We start from the raw sequence: 18556 nt of genomic DNA, 5'->3' as shown, positions 1-18556 counted from the left end.
TTTGAGGTTATTTTGATGGTTGGATCTCGAGATATCCCAAGCCCTAGCTTTGAGACCAAATTGTGCCCTAGGTTCCCCTAAGCTAGCTACCTCATAGGGATTGTTGACCACTACGTGTCAACTACCCATAACAATACACCCACTTTTTTCGCAAAAGGGATAGCGCTTGATCGACGTGTCTGTGCCATTCGACTATCATCATCAACGCGATTGTGTTATTTTGTAAACCCAGTCTGCATGTGTAAATTGTAAATAATCGTAGTAGATATGTGTCATGTATGTATTTTCCTAGGTAAACCTAATCTTCTAATGATGATCTACGTTCCGGAAGGTTTTTTGTTTCACTGACCTATGGTCGGTAGAGTTTTCCTTCAGCCTAACCCCAAAGCTGGAATGGATTTTGTCATTAGAATCTTAGGGGAACCCTAGTGTGAGGTCGAGTCTATGTAAAAGTAATCCTAACTGCTTTGTTAGGTTATTACAAATTTCTTGATCTGCTAGATTATACTTGTGTCGCAGAACTGGGTGGTCTATGAGGGTCTATGTCAAATGGGTTTCCCCCTTAAGATGTAAAATTGTAAAAGTCATGATGTAAAGTGTCTTGAGGGTTAGAAAATGTTTTATCCCCTCATAAGTCCTAGGTCCTAGGTGTTTTTTCCAAAGGCTAAGTTCGAGGGTCCAGTAAAAATAATAAAAAATAATAAAATTAAAAAATAATTAAAAAATAATAAAAAAAATTAAAATTAAATTTAAAAATAAATTAAAAAGATAAATAAAATAAAATAATAAAATAATAATAAGTCAAAGTTTTGAGGAAATAAATGCAAGATTTTAATTTTTTAATATATTAAAATGCATTTAAAATTTCGACGGATGAGATTAAAAGAGATTTTGATCCTCATCAACGGTCGAGATCATTTTGACATGGATCACTCGAACTAGCCGTTGGGAAATTTTCCTTTAAATAGGGTGTTAGGGGTCATTTGAGATCATTCGATCTTAGAGTCGTGTGCTAGAGGAAGCTCTCTTGTAGTCATTTTTCATGTGCAATAAAGAAAGACTTTTGGGTTGAAATCTTGTTGGTGTTACTCTTTTGGAAATGTTGTAAGATGTTTTATTTCTGTGCATGATTTTATTTTCAGCCATTGATGATAGCTTTATGAAGAGTGATTTTAAACACAGGTATCTTGTTTAGTCGCTAGGGTTTGAATGATAGTTAAATTTTTGAATATGATGGCAGGTATCTCCATTAGATTTGGATTTTAGTATTGTTTTCTTCCTCTTTGTTAATGGTTGAAGTAAGCTGTGCAGGAAAATCTAGATTTCGAAGTTTACCAGGCGTTCGGGGAAGTTCTCCGCTAAACCAGCCAACTCCCGGATTGCGTTTTTTGAAGAGCCCAGCCAGTTTTGATCCCGGGCTTATCACTTGAAATTTTCTGGTGAATGCATGAAGGGTTTTCTGAAGCACCTCACATTAAATTTAAAATTCTGAAAATATTTCTGTGGCATATTGACAAATCTGGCTAGTTAGAGCCTCTAAACTGTGAATATTGTAATTATTTAGATGGTTTTAGTGTTTTTAATTTTTTTTCTTGCACATTTTATTTCTGGATGTTCGGTTTTTTGTTATTGCAGGTTGTAGGTTAGAAGAAAACTTTTTGTCCGAAGCCAGATCTAGGCCCTGGAGGGTAAGATCTGGCCTTAGAGTCGGCTCTTGCAGGGTTATTTTCAAAATCTGGAAAATTTTATGGGTTTTTTATTTGACAATTTGAAGCAGCTGATTTAAAAAATTCTAAATTAAGTTTCCTAAAAAAAGTTTCTGAAGAAATTCGAGGTTTTTCAAGCCTTTTTTCTGCTGTTTGGGGTTTCATTTTCGCAGGAGATTTTCGAATTTTTTTTGGGTATGCGCTGCCCTGGCCCTGCAACAAACCCTCAGTCTTCACGCTGCCAGAACTTTGATCCGCTGCTCATCATTGATCCTTTGCTCCGTCTTCTTGTCTATCTGCTGCTATTGCCTAAGCTTCACATTCGGCACCCTTCCGGCCTTTGCTCCTACAGCTCCCTCCTTCAACACATTCATAACTCTCCTTGCTGCTTTCAATCCCTCTCACGCATTTCTTTAAAACCCTCATTGCTGCTCCTCCTTACGCAGCTCCTTTATCAAAATCCGTGGCTCTTTCCTGCGTATGCCTTCACCCGTGCGTTGCTCTCCCTCGCAGTCCTCCTCTACCTGCGCGTAGCTTCCAACACGCTGCCCTTTCTGCGTATCTCCTTCCCCAATACGCTGCTCCTACCTCTGCCAACTTCTTCCATTATCGCAGTCATGTTTTTCTTTGCATGCTCCTACCTTTGCCGAATCCCTCATCCCCGTCGTCGAAAATCTTCTACTGGCACATGCCCTCATTCCTCACGCTCGAGCTTCTCTGTCCATTTCCGCTGCTATTCTCCTGCTCCTCTCTCCTCATCCGCTTCCTTTCCACGCCCATCAGCTTCCCACGCAGCCATTCGAAACCTTGCCGATGTCCTGCAGTTGCAAACAAAACAATTCGTTTTTTTTTACATGGGTTAGGGTTTCTTTTTATTATTATTGTGATACGTAGTCTAGGTTTGTATTGTTTACGTTAGGATTAGAATTTTTTTTTTTTTAAAGTTTTGTATACTTAGATTTCATTTCTTATAAAATTTAAATTTTGTTTTAACTTTAAAAATTTTTTAAACAAAAAAATCAATTTTCATTTTTTATATATACGATAAGGTATTAGTTTTTAGAATTAGATTTTTTAATTTTAGATTTCATTTTATTTGTATATATTTATTGTTTATTTTAAGCTTCATTTAGTTTAGAATTAGACATTTTTTGTTCAGTTTTGTTTCATTTAAAAATATAAAAATATAAAAAAGGCATAAAAAGGTTCCTTTTAGATTTTAAATTAGACTTTAGTTTAGATTAGATTTTAATTCTATTTAGGATTTTAGTTTTGTTTTATTTTGATTTTAAACTTAGAATTTTATAAAAATAAAAAAATATATAAAAATTAATTTTTTTTTGAAAAGATCAAAATTTCATTTTGTTGTCTTTTGTGGTATCTATGTTCCAATTCTCTATAGTTAAATGCACTTAAATGTTTATCTAAAGATTAGCTATTGAAAAGTGGTGAATCATTTTGTGAGCTGGTTAGCATTTAAAATTTCGTGGTTTCTTGAAATATTTGATCTTTTGAAATTGATTTGCTAGAACATTGCGCATCTATTGAATATTTTGCGTCTGGTGAAATTAATCGTTGCTTGGATTATATTATGCTCGTTACATGTTGGATATTTTGTAAGTATTTTCAAGCAATTGTCAAATAAGCAACAACAACAACTAATTCATTACTTGGTTTTCATTAGCTCCATAAGGCACTGGTCTTAAGCATTTAAAGTTCTAATCAAATTCTAAAAATTGATCAAGTGCTTGTTTTCCCCTGTTGTGTCTCCCAACCCAATTGATTACCAGTTGGTCTTCTTTTATCCCATAGGGTCTACCCCCCTTAGCCTGCTTCAGGGAGACGACTTAGACGGAGAGATCGAGGATCAGGGTGACAACCCCCGGTCTGAGCGTTGTCGCGCTGCCTGGACAATATATGCGACAACAGGGATCAGTGCATTACTTTTCATCGAAAATTTTCTCTTTGATCCCCTTCTTCTCCTTGATTAGGTCAAGCCCATCATTGGTTCTAAACCATATCCCGTTGACCTAACTGTTGAAATTTCTATGTCTAACCCGTTAGAAATTTTCTTGCACTATCTGGTTTATTTCACCTACTTGTTTAATTATTGAGCAAGTTATTTAACCATATAAATACTAAAAATATACACAAATGCAGTCTCAACCATCTACAAATCATCAGCTGAAAGAAATAAACAAACACACAAGGGACACCATTATTTTTGGACAATCGTCCCTGGAAAAACCCAACTTGGGAAAACCGGTGCAGTAGTTCTGAGGGTTTTATTATTAAACAAGTTTCTTGAGTACAACTGGGTGCCAAACTGGCTCGCCTGACAGAGAAATCAATTTGGCAGTAATACCTCTCTTCGGAAGCAGATATTCGACAACTCTGCTCCACAAAAACTCTCCAACACCTCTTTGAGGCACTGCGTCAACCATCTTGGCCTTTGCGTCGACCAAAACGCTCTGCGTCACACTAAGAAATCTAAGGGTTGATTTGTTAAAGATTTCTCTGATTTGATAACTGCTTGTGAAGTGATTTCAATCTTTAGATAATTCAAAACATGAACTTTTATATGTTAGTCATTATTAACTTCATCAACCAGCTACCATGCATAATAATCAAAAGAACAATAACACAAGATATAGGCAACATCCAAGGCAAAACCTCTCCAAACCTGAGAGGAAAACCCACAATAATTCTTCTTGTAGTTTCTTCTCTTGACAAAATTTCCAAGACCAATACAAGACCCTTGAGACCAAATGACTCCAAGATCAAAGGCAAGAATCTCTTCTTACTGTTGTCCAATCACCTACTGCAACAAGGATCTGATCTGCTACCAACCATGAAAGATCTTGCTTCTTTCCCTCCTTGTCTCCTTCCTCCACACTTCTCTTGCCTAAGGTACTTTGCTGGCCGAGAAGATCACTTCAACGCAAGGATAATTTGATCCCTTCAAGTGACTGTCTGGAAACCCTTACTGCAGTCCTGAAACTACTGTAGGTTCTCCACGTGTAAGTGAACAACTTGACCTTATACTCCTTCTCTTACTTCGCTATGGCGGTGGCTCCCTTCTAGACCAATATCCGAACCTTCTTGAGACTGGAGTCAACCCTTACTGCAGAGATAGACTAGGACTGCATTACAGCCCTAACAAGGAACATACTCTTTGCACGAGTGACAAAATCATGGCCCTTTTAGCTTGTTGGATCTTCGATCTAGAGGTTTCTATTCTTCAAGTGTATCTGCCCTTCAAGTAGACTAAGGATCGAATACTATTCTTTGAGGTGATGATGATGCTCTAACTTTGCTGGACAGTCCTCATACTTCTCAGCCTGCGGCTACTTGAGTAGACCCTTATCTCACACTGTAGATAGGTTCCTTTGTATAGGAAGCAAATCCTTCCTTCACCCTTCTTCGCATAACCATAGACCCTCACTTCGCACTTTCTCACATAGGAGAGCAGACCCAAAATAGTGATATCCGAATGCTTGAGGAGTATTTATAGTGTTTGAGGTCTCTATTTCAAGCCGACATGAATTGCTTCTTAACCGACTTTTAGCCGACTTGATCATTCAATTATAAATATATTTTTATGCCGAAAAAATACATTTATTGCATGTGTTTAGAGGGATCCTTTAGTAGCCCATTGATCTTGCCTTTGAGAGAGATTTGTCACATGATTCTGCCTTTGATCTTGGAGTCTTATTTGTACATTCCATGTGTAAACATTAATGACACAATCCTATGACCTAGTGCTCATAACGAGAGCTACATAGATAAATACATTTGATCATGAAATCCATGATTCATATTTTACAAAAATATTTTACATCATTGACTTGTGTCATTATGAAGGCTAAACCTAGTGACACTTTCTTCAACACGTCAGCCCTCTAATGCTTTACGTAAGTTCTCTGGCCCTTTGCGTCACTTCTGCAGCCTTTGCGTCACTCACGCAGGCCCTCTGGCCCTATGCGCAGTCACTCTGGCCCTCTGCGTAGCTTCTGCTGGCTCCACGTCTACCTCTCTACCTCTGCGTTGGTCTTCCAGCACTATCTCTGCCTCTCGGCTATGCACTCACTGCCCCTCGCTGCAACTCTGATCACTGGTTCGATTTCTCTTAGCAGACCTTGCTCTAGAAAATCAAACTGACTGATCAATTTGGTGTATCTCCAACTGACCCTCTAGCCTCCTCTTATACTTTTTCTGTTGAGTCTTCAACTGCCAAGATTACATCTCTAATCAACAGCTAAGATTAGATTTAGCTTGATCCATGTCATTTAGAACCTTCTCAACCAGATTTATATTAATACCCATTAATATTTTTATTTTCCTAAGTTTAGACTTATGAACGTATTAAAAATATTAATTATTTTAATCTCTTTAACCGGGTGGAATTTCCCCAAACCATTTCTAGGTCTTGGAGATCTCATGTGCTTTAGCCTCTCCACGAATTTTCATGGCTAGAGCACATCCGATGCTACCCCAAATCAACACTCCCTCTTAGCGAGGAATGTGCTCTAGTAATGCTCCTCCACTGAACATCACTCTGATCATCCGACACCGGTACCTGTGCTGATGTTTGGCCTTGCTGCCCAACATCCTCTGCATTGCTGCATCCTGTACTGCTTCCCATGGCTTTACCATTGCCACTGCTACATCTGGACGACAACTCCTCTGCATTTGTGCTACTGTTGGTCCTTCCTCCCAACATTGCATCTACACTACAACCCTCTCTCATCATGTTGCATCGTGTTGCCCATGGCACTACCACTGCTACTGCTGCACTGCAACTCAGTTACTGAGACGATGATAATTGATCAACTCAACTACTGACATCCTTGTCAGGCTAGAAGCCCTGCTGATGCTGAAGCTCTCTCTGCTGCTATCCTGTGCTCCATCTACTGCCTCTGCGTTGCTGTAACAACTCTGTGCTTCTCGCACTGTTGCAAACACCTCTGTGCCTTCCTGCACTGCTGCAACCTCCTATGTGCCTCTCGCATTGCTGCAACCCTCTTTGCGCTGCCAGGGACTACTACACTCAAGCACTGTTTTGCCACTCCATTCGCATCCGCTTCTACCAACATCCGTCATCTTGCTACTGTCATTCGGGGTTCCCGTAGTCAGATATGATCCAAGAGTCTGGGTACCTCAAGGATCCTGCCCCACATCTCCTGTAATCCTCCTGACTACAACTCGATGTCTCCCCATCTCCCTCCTGGATATGTGGCTTCCATCTCGCCAAAATGAATGTTGAACTGGTTCTCTTCTCCCTCTTTCACTGTTGCCCTAGCAAAACATGGATCTGGATTTCTTTGGCGCAAGAAACCCTCTAAAGAACAAGCTCCTCTAGACTCCCTCTGAGTCTCGACTTACCTCTTGGAAGTTCTCTCCTAGAATCCTTCTGAGTCTTGATTTCCCTCTTGGAAATCCTCTCCTAGACTCCCTCTGAGTCTCGATTTCCCTCCTGGAAATCCTTCTGCCAATAGTCGAATCTCACCTCTCCAATCTCGTTGCTCCTGCAACACTGATATGGATTTCTTGGCTAGAAATCCGCTTAGGTAGTGATTCCCTCTACCTTGATTCTGTTTCGTTAGGTGTTGTTCTGTCTAGACAGCAACAACACCCCACCAGCTTCACACTCTACAATCTGCCCACTACTCTGTTTTAGAGAATTTGGTATCTACGGATAAATACTAATTCCCTAGATAAGTAGCCATATCTAGAACGACAGTTTAAAGCACTTTAGCCTTTTCCTATAAACAATAGATAAGACAAAGAAGATGAGACGACCTACTTGTAGTTCTGCTTTCCTCTTGTCTCCCTTGTATTGATCCTGTCGCTCCTTCCCGTACTTAACACGCTTGAGAAGTACTTGCAAACACAAACAAAAGACAAAGAATCGATCAAAACAAAAAATCTATTGAATACAAGTAAATGGAATCAGATACATTCACACACATAAACATTATATATCAATACAAACATATGGAAAAAGGTTCAAATACTTTATTGAATAGAAGAAGGAATTACAACCATCATGTCTGATTTGAAGTCACTCCTCCAGCTTGGATCCCATCCACATTACATCAAAAGCATGAAAAACTTGTAGCATAACAATACTTGCTTCAAAGCCAATTCTCATAGCAACATTATCTCCTTACAATTCAACATAGTCCAGCCCCTGATCACTTAGATGAGTGCTCAATTTATAGGAATATGGAGGAGGTTTTGTCATCAATGAGGGTATTGAATGGCCTTCCATACTTAAAGTTAGTTTCCATGGAGGAAGGGATGAGAGGATAGGAGGTTAATGGATCCTTAACCTATCCAATTTCGAGCTCATAGGGGGGGATATGAGGTGGGATCCTTCTAGAATGATCTAGAACCAAGGAATATTCCCAGAACCCTATGCAAATTTCGCTCAATCTCGCCCAACACAGGTGAAGGAGGGCCTAAGTGCTCTGCAGAGCACCCTGGCATGGACTCAACTGCTCTACAACGCACCCTTACATGGGCCTACCTGCACTAGTCCCTCTAGAGGTCATTTCAGGATGTCTTCAAGTCATGAAACTGTCTGGGAAGGAGGCATTCAAAAGGGTGACTTGTTTAGGGCATGTAGCAACTAAAATTAGGGTTTGATGAGCCCTAAAACACTGATCTGGATGATGGGAGTGATGTGCCCAAATGGATCTGTAACATGCACCCTATGCCCTAGCAACTGAAGAAACTGAGCCTCTTAGCTCTACGCAGTTCCGACAAGGCTGAATCGCTCTTCTGGCCAACTGCGTCACTCCTACCTGGCTGAATAGGATGATGTGGCTCTTCGTGAGCCTCTTCTACATTCCTCTGCCCCCGCGCTAGTCTCTCTGTGGCTTGAAATGATGACACAGGCCCTTATGCGTCACTCCTCCTCTGCTGCTTTCTGCTTAGGAACAATTTCTGTCTCCTGGGACAACTGTTTCTGCTGCAAATTCTCTGATTCAGTTGGTGCCTTCAGCTTTCTGTGATCTGCAATGCTTTGATACCATGTTGAAATTTCTAAGTCTAACTTGTTAGAAATTTTCCTGCACTATCTGGTTTATTTAACCTACTTGCTTAATTATTGAACAAGTTATTTAACCATATAAATATTGAAAATAAACGCAAATGCAGTCTCAACCATCTACAGGTCATCAGATGAAAGAATAGACAAACACACAAAGGACACCGTTATTTTTGGACAATTGTCCCTGGAAAAACCCAACTTGGGATAACCGGTGCAACAGTTCTGAGGTTTTTATTATTAAGCAACTTTTTTGAGTACAACTGGGTGCCAAACTGGCTCACGCGACAAAGAAATCAATCTAGCAGTAATACCTCTCTTCGGAAGCAGATATTCGTCAAGTCTACTCCACGAAAACTCTCCAAAGCCTCTCTGAGGCACTGCGTCAGCCCTCCTGGCCTCTGCGTTAGCCTGAAACCCTATGTGTCAGCCCTTTGATGCTCTGTGCAGGCTCTCTGGCCCTCTGCGTCACTCATGCAGGCCCTCTGGCCTTTTGCGTAGTCACTTTGGCCCTCTGCGTAGCTTCTGCTGGCTTCACGTCTGCCTCTCTACCTCTGCGCTGGTCTTTTGTCACTATCTCTGCCTCTCTGCTATACGCTCACTGCTCCTCGTTGCAACTCTGATCACTGGTTCGATTTCTCTTAGCAAACCCTGCTCTAGAAAATTGAACTGACTGATCAATCTGGTGTATCTCTAACTGACCCTTAAGCCTCCTCTTATACTTTTTTCTGTTGAGTCTTCAATGGCCGAGATTACATCTTTAATCAACAACTAAGATTAGATTTGGTTTGATCCATGTCATTTAGAACCTTCTCACCTAGTTTTATATTAATATCCATTAATATTTTTATTTTCCTAAGTTTAGACTTAGGAACCCATTAAAAATATTAATTATTTTAATATCTCCTTAACCAAGTGGAATTTCCCCAAACCATTTCTGGGTCTTGGAGATTTCATGTGCTTTAGCCTCTCCACCAGTTTTCATGGCTAGAGCACATCCGATGCTACCCCAAATCAACACTAACTTGGGGTCTACTTGGTTTGGTGTGGTCCCATTTCCTATCAAAGTTAGTTCTTCAAAGACCACTCGGGAAACCAAGCTCCATAACGATTTTCAGGATTAGGAAGCTCCTTTGCAAGTCATATTCCCTAAACCTAGCCCTCAAATCCTCGTCAACCCCTCTTAATTTAAAGTTTCTCCTGGGAAAGTGTTATTGGAATCACCTCCTATCCATTTCATTGATTTATCCTTCATAGGTGATTCTCTATATGTACCGAGTCTCCTCCCATCGGTGAATGTCTGTAAAGGGTGGGGAGCTTTAGCTGTGGTGACAGTGGGCTATAGCTCCATTGTTTCCCTTGACCTACCAAGTGCCCCTCGAGGACCCTTGCTAGTTTGAGCGGTAATAGACACTTCATAATGGCATGCCTTTCCATAGCGGGTTTGGCATGTGCAAATGTCTCCAAGCTCAAAGGGGGGCTAACCAAGCACCTTATTAGGTGGTTTTTGCTTCTAAAGGGGGTGGTATGTCCATGGTACTTCCTTCAAATGGTGGTGGCATGTGATAAAGTGATGGAACAAAGTAGGGGATGAAGGGGAAAACCTGGGTTACATACCATGGTACAAGGGTAGCTAATGAAAGGGAAACCCATACTTGGGTAAATGATGTGTAGGAGGGAGCAATCGTGGTATATGAATTACCTCGACCTTGATTTTTCCACCCTTATTCATATGTCTTTTGCCTTTTATGATTTTTCTTCGGTTAACTGCTTGGGGCTCAAGGGAATGAGAGCATGGTGTGTAACGTATAGCAATGGATACCCCCTTTAAGGTGGGGTAGTTCATTGCCCACCAGGGGTTGGGACAATCATAGATTCCTGAATAATAGAGGAGACTCATCTAGGGCCTATAGGAACCAGGGTGATGGCCATGGAAGGGGGTAGAGCTCATGTATTGGCTTTTGCCCATGTGCTAAATGTGTTTGTCCCAACCATCTTTTGCATTTTGTGGTACAATTTCTTGTTGAATGTGGCCAATTATGCTTTTTCTTTTCTTTTCTTTTGCATCAACCTCCAGGCATCGTTCTAGGCTCGACCGAAGGTGTGGGCAAAGGAGAGGGGGTGGTTGACCTTGTGTGGACCAAGTTGAGGAATGTGGACCTAGGTGGGAGGAGTGTTGAATGGGATTATAATGAGCGGAAGGGGGGGTGATATATGTGGATTGGGGAGCGGGACCATGCAACCAAAATCGGAGTTTCACATGTAGTACCATCCCTAAAGCCCAAAGTTCAGTAAAAGAGATCCCATGGGACTAGGGTCCAAGGTTAGCATCCTAAGAGACCTAGGGGACAAGAGAACAAACTTAGTCCACCCTTTCCGCCAAATCCCTCCATTAATCCATGCCCAAGAGTTTCCAACTTTCCATGATAAGTAAAGTAAAATACTCAATCACCAAATGACAAGGCATACCTTTAGGTTTGGGAGGCCCACCTTCAAAAATACGATCATGACAAATGGGTGAGGGATCACATGGCTGGCTCAGGTGGTGGATAAATGGCACAATGAGCTAGTTTGTCGCTGCAAGGGGCTGCCCGCTGAGGACCATCATGGAGAAGTTTTTTCTCCTAGGGATATCACCCACAAAATGGTGAGTAACATGGCTTAGTAGACTAGAGCACAGAGAGGGGGAAGTGCAAGTGGATTGAGGGTGAATCGGCCAAGTGGAAGAAATTGCAGGGCTGAGTTGTTAGAGGGAGATCGATTTGATCTGGAGGAAGCCAAATTGCTGCATATATTTATTTCTAGAAATTAAAAATACTAATGATTTTATTTTTCGGTAATTCAGTGTTTATTTGAGTAAATAAATAAATTGCCAACGAAAAATAAATAAATTGCTGTGAGAAAATAAATTTGGCTGGTATTTGAAATTTAACAGGGCCAAGCACAACTGACTAGTCATTATATCATTTTCTAGCTCCTTGGAGCTCTGTTGACTTGAGTCTGACAGAAAGAATTTCTGATTTCTTTTTTAACACAGAGATCTAGAAAGGGGCAATCATATAGTCGACAAGCAAAAGATATTTGCAGCATTATTGGAGTTGTTCAAGTGGTTTCAATGTTTTGATTGTAACATGCATTCTATACTTTTTTCATGAATGGGAAAGATGAATATAATCTTAAGGGTAAATTTGATATATTACTTGAGTTTTGTCAATGAATAAAGATATAGCAAATCGAGAGTTTATTATTTACATTAAATCGTTCCATATGCATTGTGCACTATGATGATGATATTGTGGGCTTGCAGGAAGTTACCCAATTGCACACATCTTTGCCCTGAGATATGCCATCCGGGACCTTGCTCATCAGCTGAAACATGTCATAAAAAGGTGTGTTTTCAGTGATGGATTTTCAATCAAGAAACTTCGTTGTCCTCCCAACCATATGCTTTGTAATATTATGCCAACTTGAGATGTTATAACTTCATATCAGTCTGTATGCAGAATATCAGTCAGCATTACAAAGTTAGGATAATGCTATATTTGGTTACTGAAGTAATTATCCCTGTTGTTTATCGTAAACATGACCATATGATTCCAGAATCCAGATTCCAATTTGTTATTCTGAAGTGCTGTTTTCTTCCTTAAAGTTGTTTGTCTTTAGGCATTGAAACATGAGATCTTTAGTCTACTCAAGGTCAGAACTTTTGTTCTCCTTTCTTATACTGAGAAAGTAAAGTTTTGGTGGTATGTGACCAGGTTACAGTCCGTTGTTCTTGTCAGCGCCTCAAAAAAGAATGGGTTTGCATGGATGTTCAAGCTGCACATCTTAAGTCAAATCATTCATTAAAGGAGGTTACAAAGAGTATGTTTGGGTTAGGACTTCTGCCTTGTGATAAGGAGTGCAAAAAATTATTGGAACAGAAGGTGGTCCATTCAGAGTTGCAGCAGCGTAAACAAGTGCTTGCTGAGGTATGGCCTTTAAACATTTGTACTGATTCTGGTTTACTATTTAGTATCTTTTATGCCTTCCATCTTCCTCCATGCATGCATTTTCCGACTAGTGTTATTGACTCTCAAAAAACCAGACATTGATAGTACTGATTTCAATTAATTCAAAAATTCATTTCAGATTTTAATATCAAATATAACAAGCCTAGAAAATAGAAATTGCAAGCTTTAGACCTCTGTCACTGTGGGATAGCATGCGGAATTTTAACTTATGGTACTGTAGCATATTCTTGTTACATTGTTAAGTAGTAGGAAGCTAGGAGCAACTTGAGTGGCACAGTTTTTTTCAGACATTAAATCATATAAACATTTTCCTTGTCTGTCTTGGTCATTATGTGTGTGCACATAAATGTCGAGATATGATCAACTGGTGACTTAGTATATCGACATGTTTATAGGACATCCCAAAACAAGGTAGAAAAGTTGTAAACGAGACATAAAAAAAGCATTTTATAGCTTTGAAATAAATTTACCTTTAAATCTATATAATAATGTTATCAAGTGGCTAAAATGAACCAATGGATCATCTCCAAGAAAAGTAGGAAGAGAGCAAACGAAGAAAATGTCTTTCTAAGATTTACAATGAACGAGGCACAAGAAACTCCAAAAGACTAAATATGTGTAAGGATCAGTGTTGCACGATCCTTCCCTCCCTCCCCCCCAAAGGATCCAAGGCTGGAAGTGCACCTTGTACGGATCTTTGGGTGATCCTTTGGCGGAACCGCAGATCCAAAAATTAGATCTGTGATTCCGCCGATTTGGGCCAATTCCTAGAAATCCGGAACAGTGTTGGCCTAATCTGTGGTTCTAGATTTCCGATCCGTGGATTTGGACAAGGATCCGCCTCAGATTTGTGGAGGATCGGGCATGGATCTGGGCAGGGTTTCGAGCAAATCCGAGGGTTGATGTGCGGTTCCGCGTGTTGAGAAATCTAGGGCAATTTAAGAATTCAATTTCTCTTAACTATGATAACTGCTTGTGATATTCTTTTCTTATATTTTGCTTCTTATTATTAACATGTGTTATTATCATCAACCAGCTATCTATTGATTTGGGGTAGCATCAGATGTGCTCTAGCCATGAAAATTGGTGGAGAGGCTAAAGCACATGAGATCTCCAAGACCCAGAAATGGACAGATTCTAACCGGTTTGGGAGATATTAAAATAATTAATATTTTTAATGAAGTTCCTAACTCTAAACTTAGAAAAATAAAATATTAATGGGTATTAATATAAAACTGGGTTAGAAGGTTCCAAAAGTCATGGATCAAGCCAAATCTAATCTTAGTCATTGATTAGAGATTTAATCTCGACCGTTGAAGGATCAACAGGGAAAGTATAAGAAGAGGCTTGAGGGTCAATTGGAGAACACACTGAGGGAGACCAGTCAATTTAATTTCTGGGGCGGTGTTAGCTGAGAAATTTGAACTAGTGGTTTGGGGAGTGGCAGGAGGCAGCGGGTACAGAACAGAGAGTTGGGATCAACACTAGAAGACTAGCGCAGAAGTTGGAGAGGCAGGCACAGAGGCAATACTGTGCAGTCACTGGAAGGCCTGCGTGGGTGAAGCAGAGAGGCCCAGTGTTGACACAGAGGCAGGAGCTGACGCAATAGGTCAGGGAACTGCGTAAAGGCTAGTAAGCCTGATGCTGAGGTTGTGAGAAGTGCTGGAGAATTTTTTCTCTGTTGGGTAAGCCAGTTTGACACCCAGTTGTATTGAATAATCGCTGAATAATAAAATCCTCCTATGCTGCACCGGTTTTCTCGCATTGGGTTTTTCCGGGGACATTTGTCCAAAATATTTGTGTTGATGTGTTGATTCTTGTGCATGTGTTTGTTTCTGTATTGTGGTGTGATATCTGCAGCAAAATTTATTTTAATGTTTACTAAATGGTTTTTCGTAAATAACTTATTAGCAAATAAGTAGGTAAAATAAATCAGTTGTTGTAGTGATAGAATTTTCACATGGTATTAGAGCAAGTAATCAGAGATAGGAAGGGAAAATCAATTATGGGTCGAGACCATGATGCAGAGGCATTTACGTCAGGAGATTCGCACAGAATTTCAGAAAATTGCACAAGAGACAGTGACTTCAATTTCTTTATGTTGGCTTCTAGGCTAGAAGAAGAAGTGGCTTGTGTGACTAGTTCTGCATCATCAGAAGTATGGTATATAGATAGTGGAGCCTCTTGGCATATGACGAGAATCCGGGAATGTTTCTCAGATTATCGGGAGGAGAGGATGAACTTTCAGATCACCATGGGGAACAAGGCAAAGTGTACTCCAGTAGGGAGGGGTACCATAGTTTTTCAAATAGAAATGGGAGAGCGGTTTTGTGCTACCAATGTGCTGCATGTACCAGGATTGGGGATGAATTTACTTTCCGTATTGCAACTTCAAGGAAAAGGCTATGTCGTTTTCTTCATCAAGGAGAAAGTATACGTCAAACACCCAAGCTGGAAAAAGAAAGTGCAGATTGGGATCAAAATTAACAGCTTGTACAGACTACAACTAGAATCACCAATGGAACTAATAGGCAGTCATGGAGACAAGGATTTGAACGAACTATGGCATAGAAGAATGGGACATTTGCATCATGGGGCTCTGAGAATTCTCAGAAACACTGTAACAGGAGTTCTGAATCTTAGTACAGAACGAGATGATGTATGTAGAGGATGTGCTCTGGGAAAGTATGCTAAAGCAACATTTCCTAGAAGTAAGAACAGGGCTAAGAGTGTACTAGGATTGATACACTCAGATATCTGCGGACCTATGTCCACTAAAGCTCTTAGTGGTGCCGAGTACTTCCTTACCTTCATTGATGACCACTCAAGGAAAACTTGGATTTATTTTCTGAAAACCAAGGACGAGGTTTTCTGTTGATTCAAAGAGTTCAAGGCTCTGGTGGAGAATCTGACTGGGAAGAAAATAAAAGTTTTGCGCTCAGATAATGGTGGAGAGTATGTCGATAAGGAATTCACTGATTTTTGTGCTAAGGAGGGCATCAGAAGAGAGTGGACAACTCCTTACAATCCGGAGCAGAATGGAGTAGCAGAAAGGAAGAACATGACTATTGTAGAAGCAGCTAGGGCCATGATGTATGATCAGGATATGCCAAAATTCCTGTGGGCAGAAGCATGCAACACAACAGTCTATGTTCAGAACAGGACTCATCATCGGGCATTAGGCAAGATTATTTCAGAGAAAGTTTTCACAGTGAAGACGCCTGAAGTCAGTCATTTCAGGATATTTGGGAGCTTAGCATATTGCCGCATACTCGAGGAAAAGAGGAAGAATCTGGATCAAATTGCAGAGAAAGGATATCTAGTGGGATATAGCGAGAACGCTAAGACATACAGAATCTATCTTCCAGGGAGCAGGAAGGTAGTAGTTCGACGAGATGTGAAGTTCATGGAGGACAGGGCTTTCAGAAAATCTCGAGAAATGCCTTCTGAGGAGCAGTCAAAAGAGGAGCCGTTGGTCAAACCTCTTCAACCAACGGAAATAAAGAATTCTTCCTCGGATCAGGAAGAATCTCAGGATGAGGAGCTAATAGAAGCACCTCCTGGCAGAGGAAGAACGAGCAGGGAACTTTGTCAGATTCTGCGAGATGCAGAGGACTTCATCGGTGTGCCAAGAAACAATAAGAGGGAGCGAAAACAACTAGATAGATATCAGGCATTAGTAGCTCAGGATGGGGAGCCTGCCAGTTTCAAGGAGGCAGCTCAACATCAGGTTTGGATAGACACGATGGTAGAGGAGTACAACTCCATAATGGTGAACGATGTCTGGGAGGTAGTGCCAAGGCCTCAAGACAGATCAGTGGTAGGTTCGAGATGGATCTACAAGATTAAATATGCTGCAGACGACAGTGTTGAGAAATACAAAGCCAGGTTTGTGGCTAAGGGGTATGCTCAGAAGGAAGGAATCGACTATGAAGAGACCTTCGCCCCGGTATCCAGGTATACATCTATTAGAACCGTGATATCTCTTGCAGCACAGATGGGGTGGGAGATTCATCAAATGGATGTCAAAATGACATTTCTAAACGGGGTGATAGAAGAAGAGGTATACATTGAACAACTAGAGGGCTTTGAGGCACATGAGAAGAAGTCTCATATACGCAGATTGAAGAAAGCCTTGTATGGGCTGAAATAGACACATAGAGCATGGTACGGTCGAATCGATGGCTACTTGCAGAAGATGGAATTTGTCAAGAGTGACGTAGATCCAAATCTCTACTATCTGGTTGTAGAGAATGAGCCTCTAATCTTAATATTGTATGTGGATGATCTCTTTTTGATAGGATCATCCAGGCTCCTTGGGGACTGCAAGAAGAATCTAGCCACGAAATTCGATATGAAGGATTTGGGACGAATTCATTATTTCCTCGGGTTGGAAGTTTGGCAGCAAAAGAGAGAGCTCTTCCTTAGGCAAGGGAGATGTGCTACAGAAATCCTGAAGAGATTCAGGATAGGGGATTGTAGACCCATGGCTACTCTAATGATCACCAACTGGAAGAAGATTGATGCATCAAAAGACAAGGATGTTGATCCCATCTTATATAGACAGCTCATAGGGTCCCTGATGTATCTGGTCAATACCAGGCCTGACATTTGTTACACTGTCAACACCCTCAGTCAGTTCATGGTAGAACTAATGAGGGCGCATTAGGCAGAAGCCAAACATGTTCTCAGATATATACAAGGAACAATCAATTATGGACTCTTGTACACCAGGAGTAAGGATATTAGATTGAGTGGATTTACTGATGCAGATTGGGCGGGAAGTTCAGTGGATCGGAAAAGTACCTCTGGGTATTGTTTCAACATTGGATTAGGAATGACCTCCTGGTGCAATAGGAAACAAAACTCTGTGGCTCTGAGCTCAACAGAGGTAGAATATATGGCTGCAAGCATAGCTTTGTGTGAGGCCATATGGCTTAAAAAACTGGTTGTGAACCTATTCAGAAGAAAGATGGAGGCAACCAGGATCATGTGCGATAATCACAGTTGCATCAATCTCTCTAAGAATCCAGTGTTTCACGATCGGTCAAAGCATATTGATATCCAGTGTCACTTTGTCAGAGACTGTGTCCAACGAGGAGCTGTACAGTTGAGCTACACTCCTACAGGAGAACAGGTGGTAGACATCCTTACCAAGGCCCTTGGAAGAACCAAGTTTGATTATTTCAGGGAGAAGATGGGGATGATAAAGAATCCATTTCAATAGCAGAAATGGGTATGATGTTGCAGTGCAGTAGCAGTCAACAGTAGCACGATGCAACATGATGAGAAGGAGTTTGCAGTGCAGATGCAGTGTTGGGAAGAAGGATCAGCAACAACAAAGATGCAGATGGAGTTGCATTGCAGATGCAATGTTGGGAAGATGGACCAGTAGTAGCACGGATGCAGAGGGAGCTGCAATACAGATGTAGCAGTGGCAGTGATAGAGCCATGGGCAACAGTACAGGATGCAACAATGTAGAGGATGTTGGGCAGTGAGGCTTAGCATCAGCAAAGGTACCGATGCCATATGATCAGAGTAATGCTTAGTGTGGAGTATTACTAGAGCACAGTCCACGCTAAGAGCGAGTGTTGATTTGGGGTAGCATCAGATGTGCTCTAGCCATGAAATTTGGTGGAGAGGATAAAGCACATGAGATCGCCAAGACCCAGAAATGGTTTGGGCAGATTCTAATCGGTTTGGGAGATATTAAAATAATTAATATTTTTAATGGAGTTCCTAAGTCTAAACTTAGGAAAAATAAAATATTAATGGGTATTAA

General features: G+C 40.8%; 1 protein-coding gene across 1 annotated transcript in view; it reads left to right on the top strand.

The window, feature by feature from the left end:
* The window catches only part of LOC149159652 (NF-X1-type zinc finger protein NFXL2-like), a 304457-nt gene that overhangs the window by 226918 nt on the left and 58983 nt on the right, over nt 1-18556 (top strand). Inside the window, exons 10-11 of the mRNA XM_089434378.1 lie at nt 12068-12149; nt 12519-12731. Coding sequence (XP_089290504.1) covers nt 12068-12149; nt 12519-12731 — 295 coding nt within the window. The remainder of the gene's footprint in view (nt 1-12067; nt 12150-12518; nt 12732-18556) is intronic.

Source organism: Pinus tabuliformis, chromosome 5_2 (assembly GCF_031772625.1).
Source record: "Pinus tabuliformis cultivar Carrire ecotype Pingquan chromosome 5_2, CPIR1, whole genome shotgun sequence".
NCBI lineage: Eukaryota > Viridiplantae > Streptophyta > Pinopsida > Pinales > Pinaceae > Pinus > Pinus tabuliformis.
This window is presented reverse-complemented; position numbering and strand designations above follow the sequence as displayed.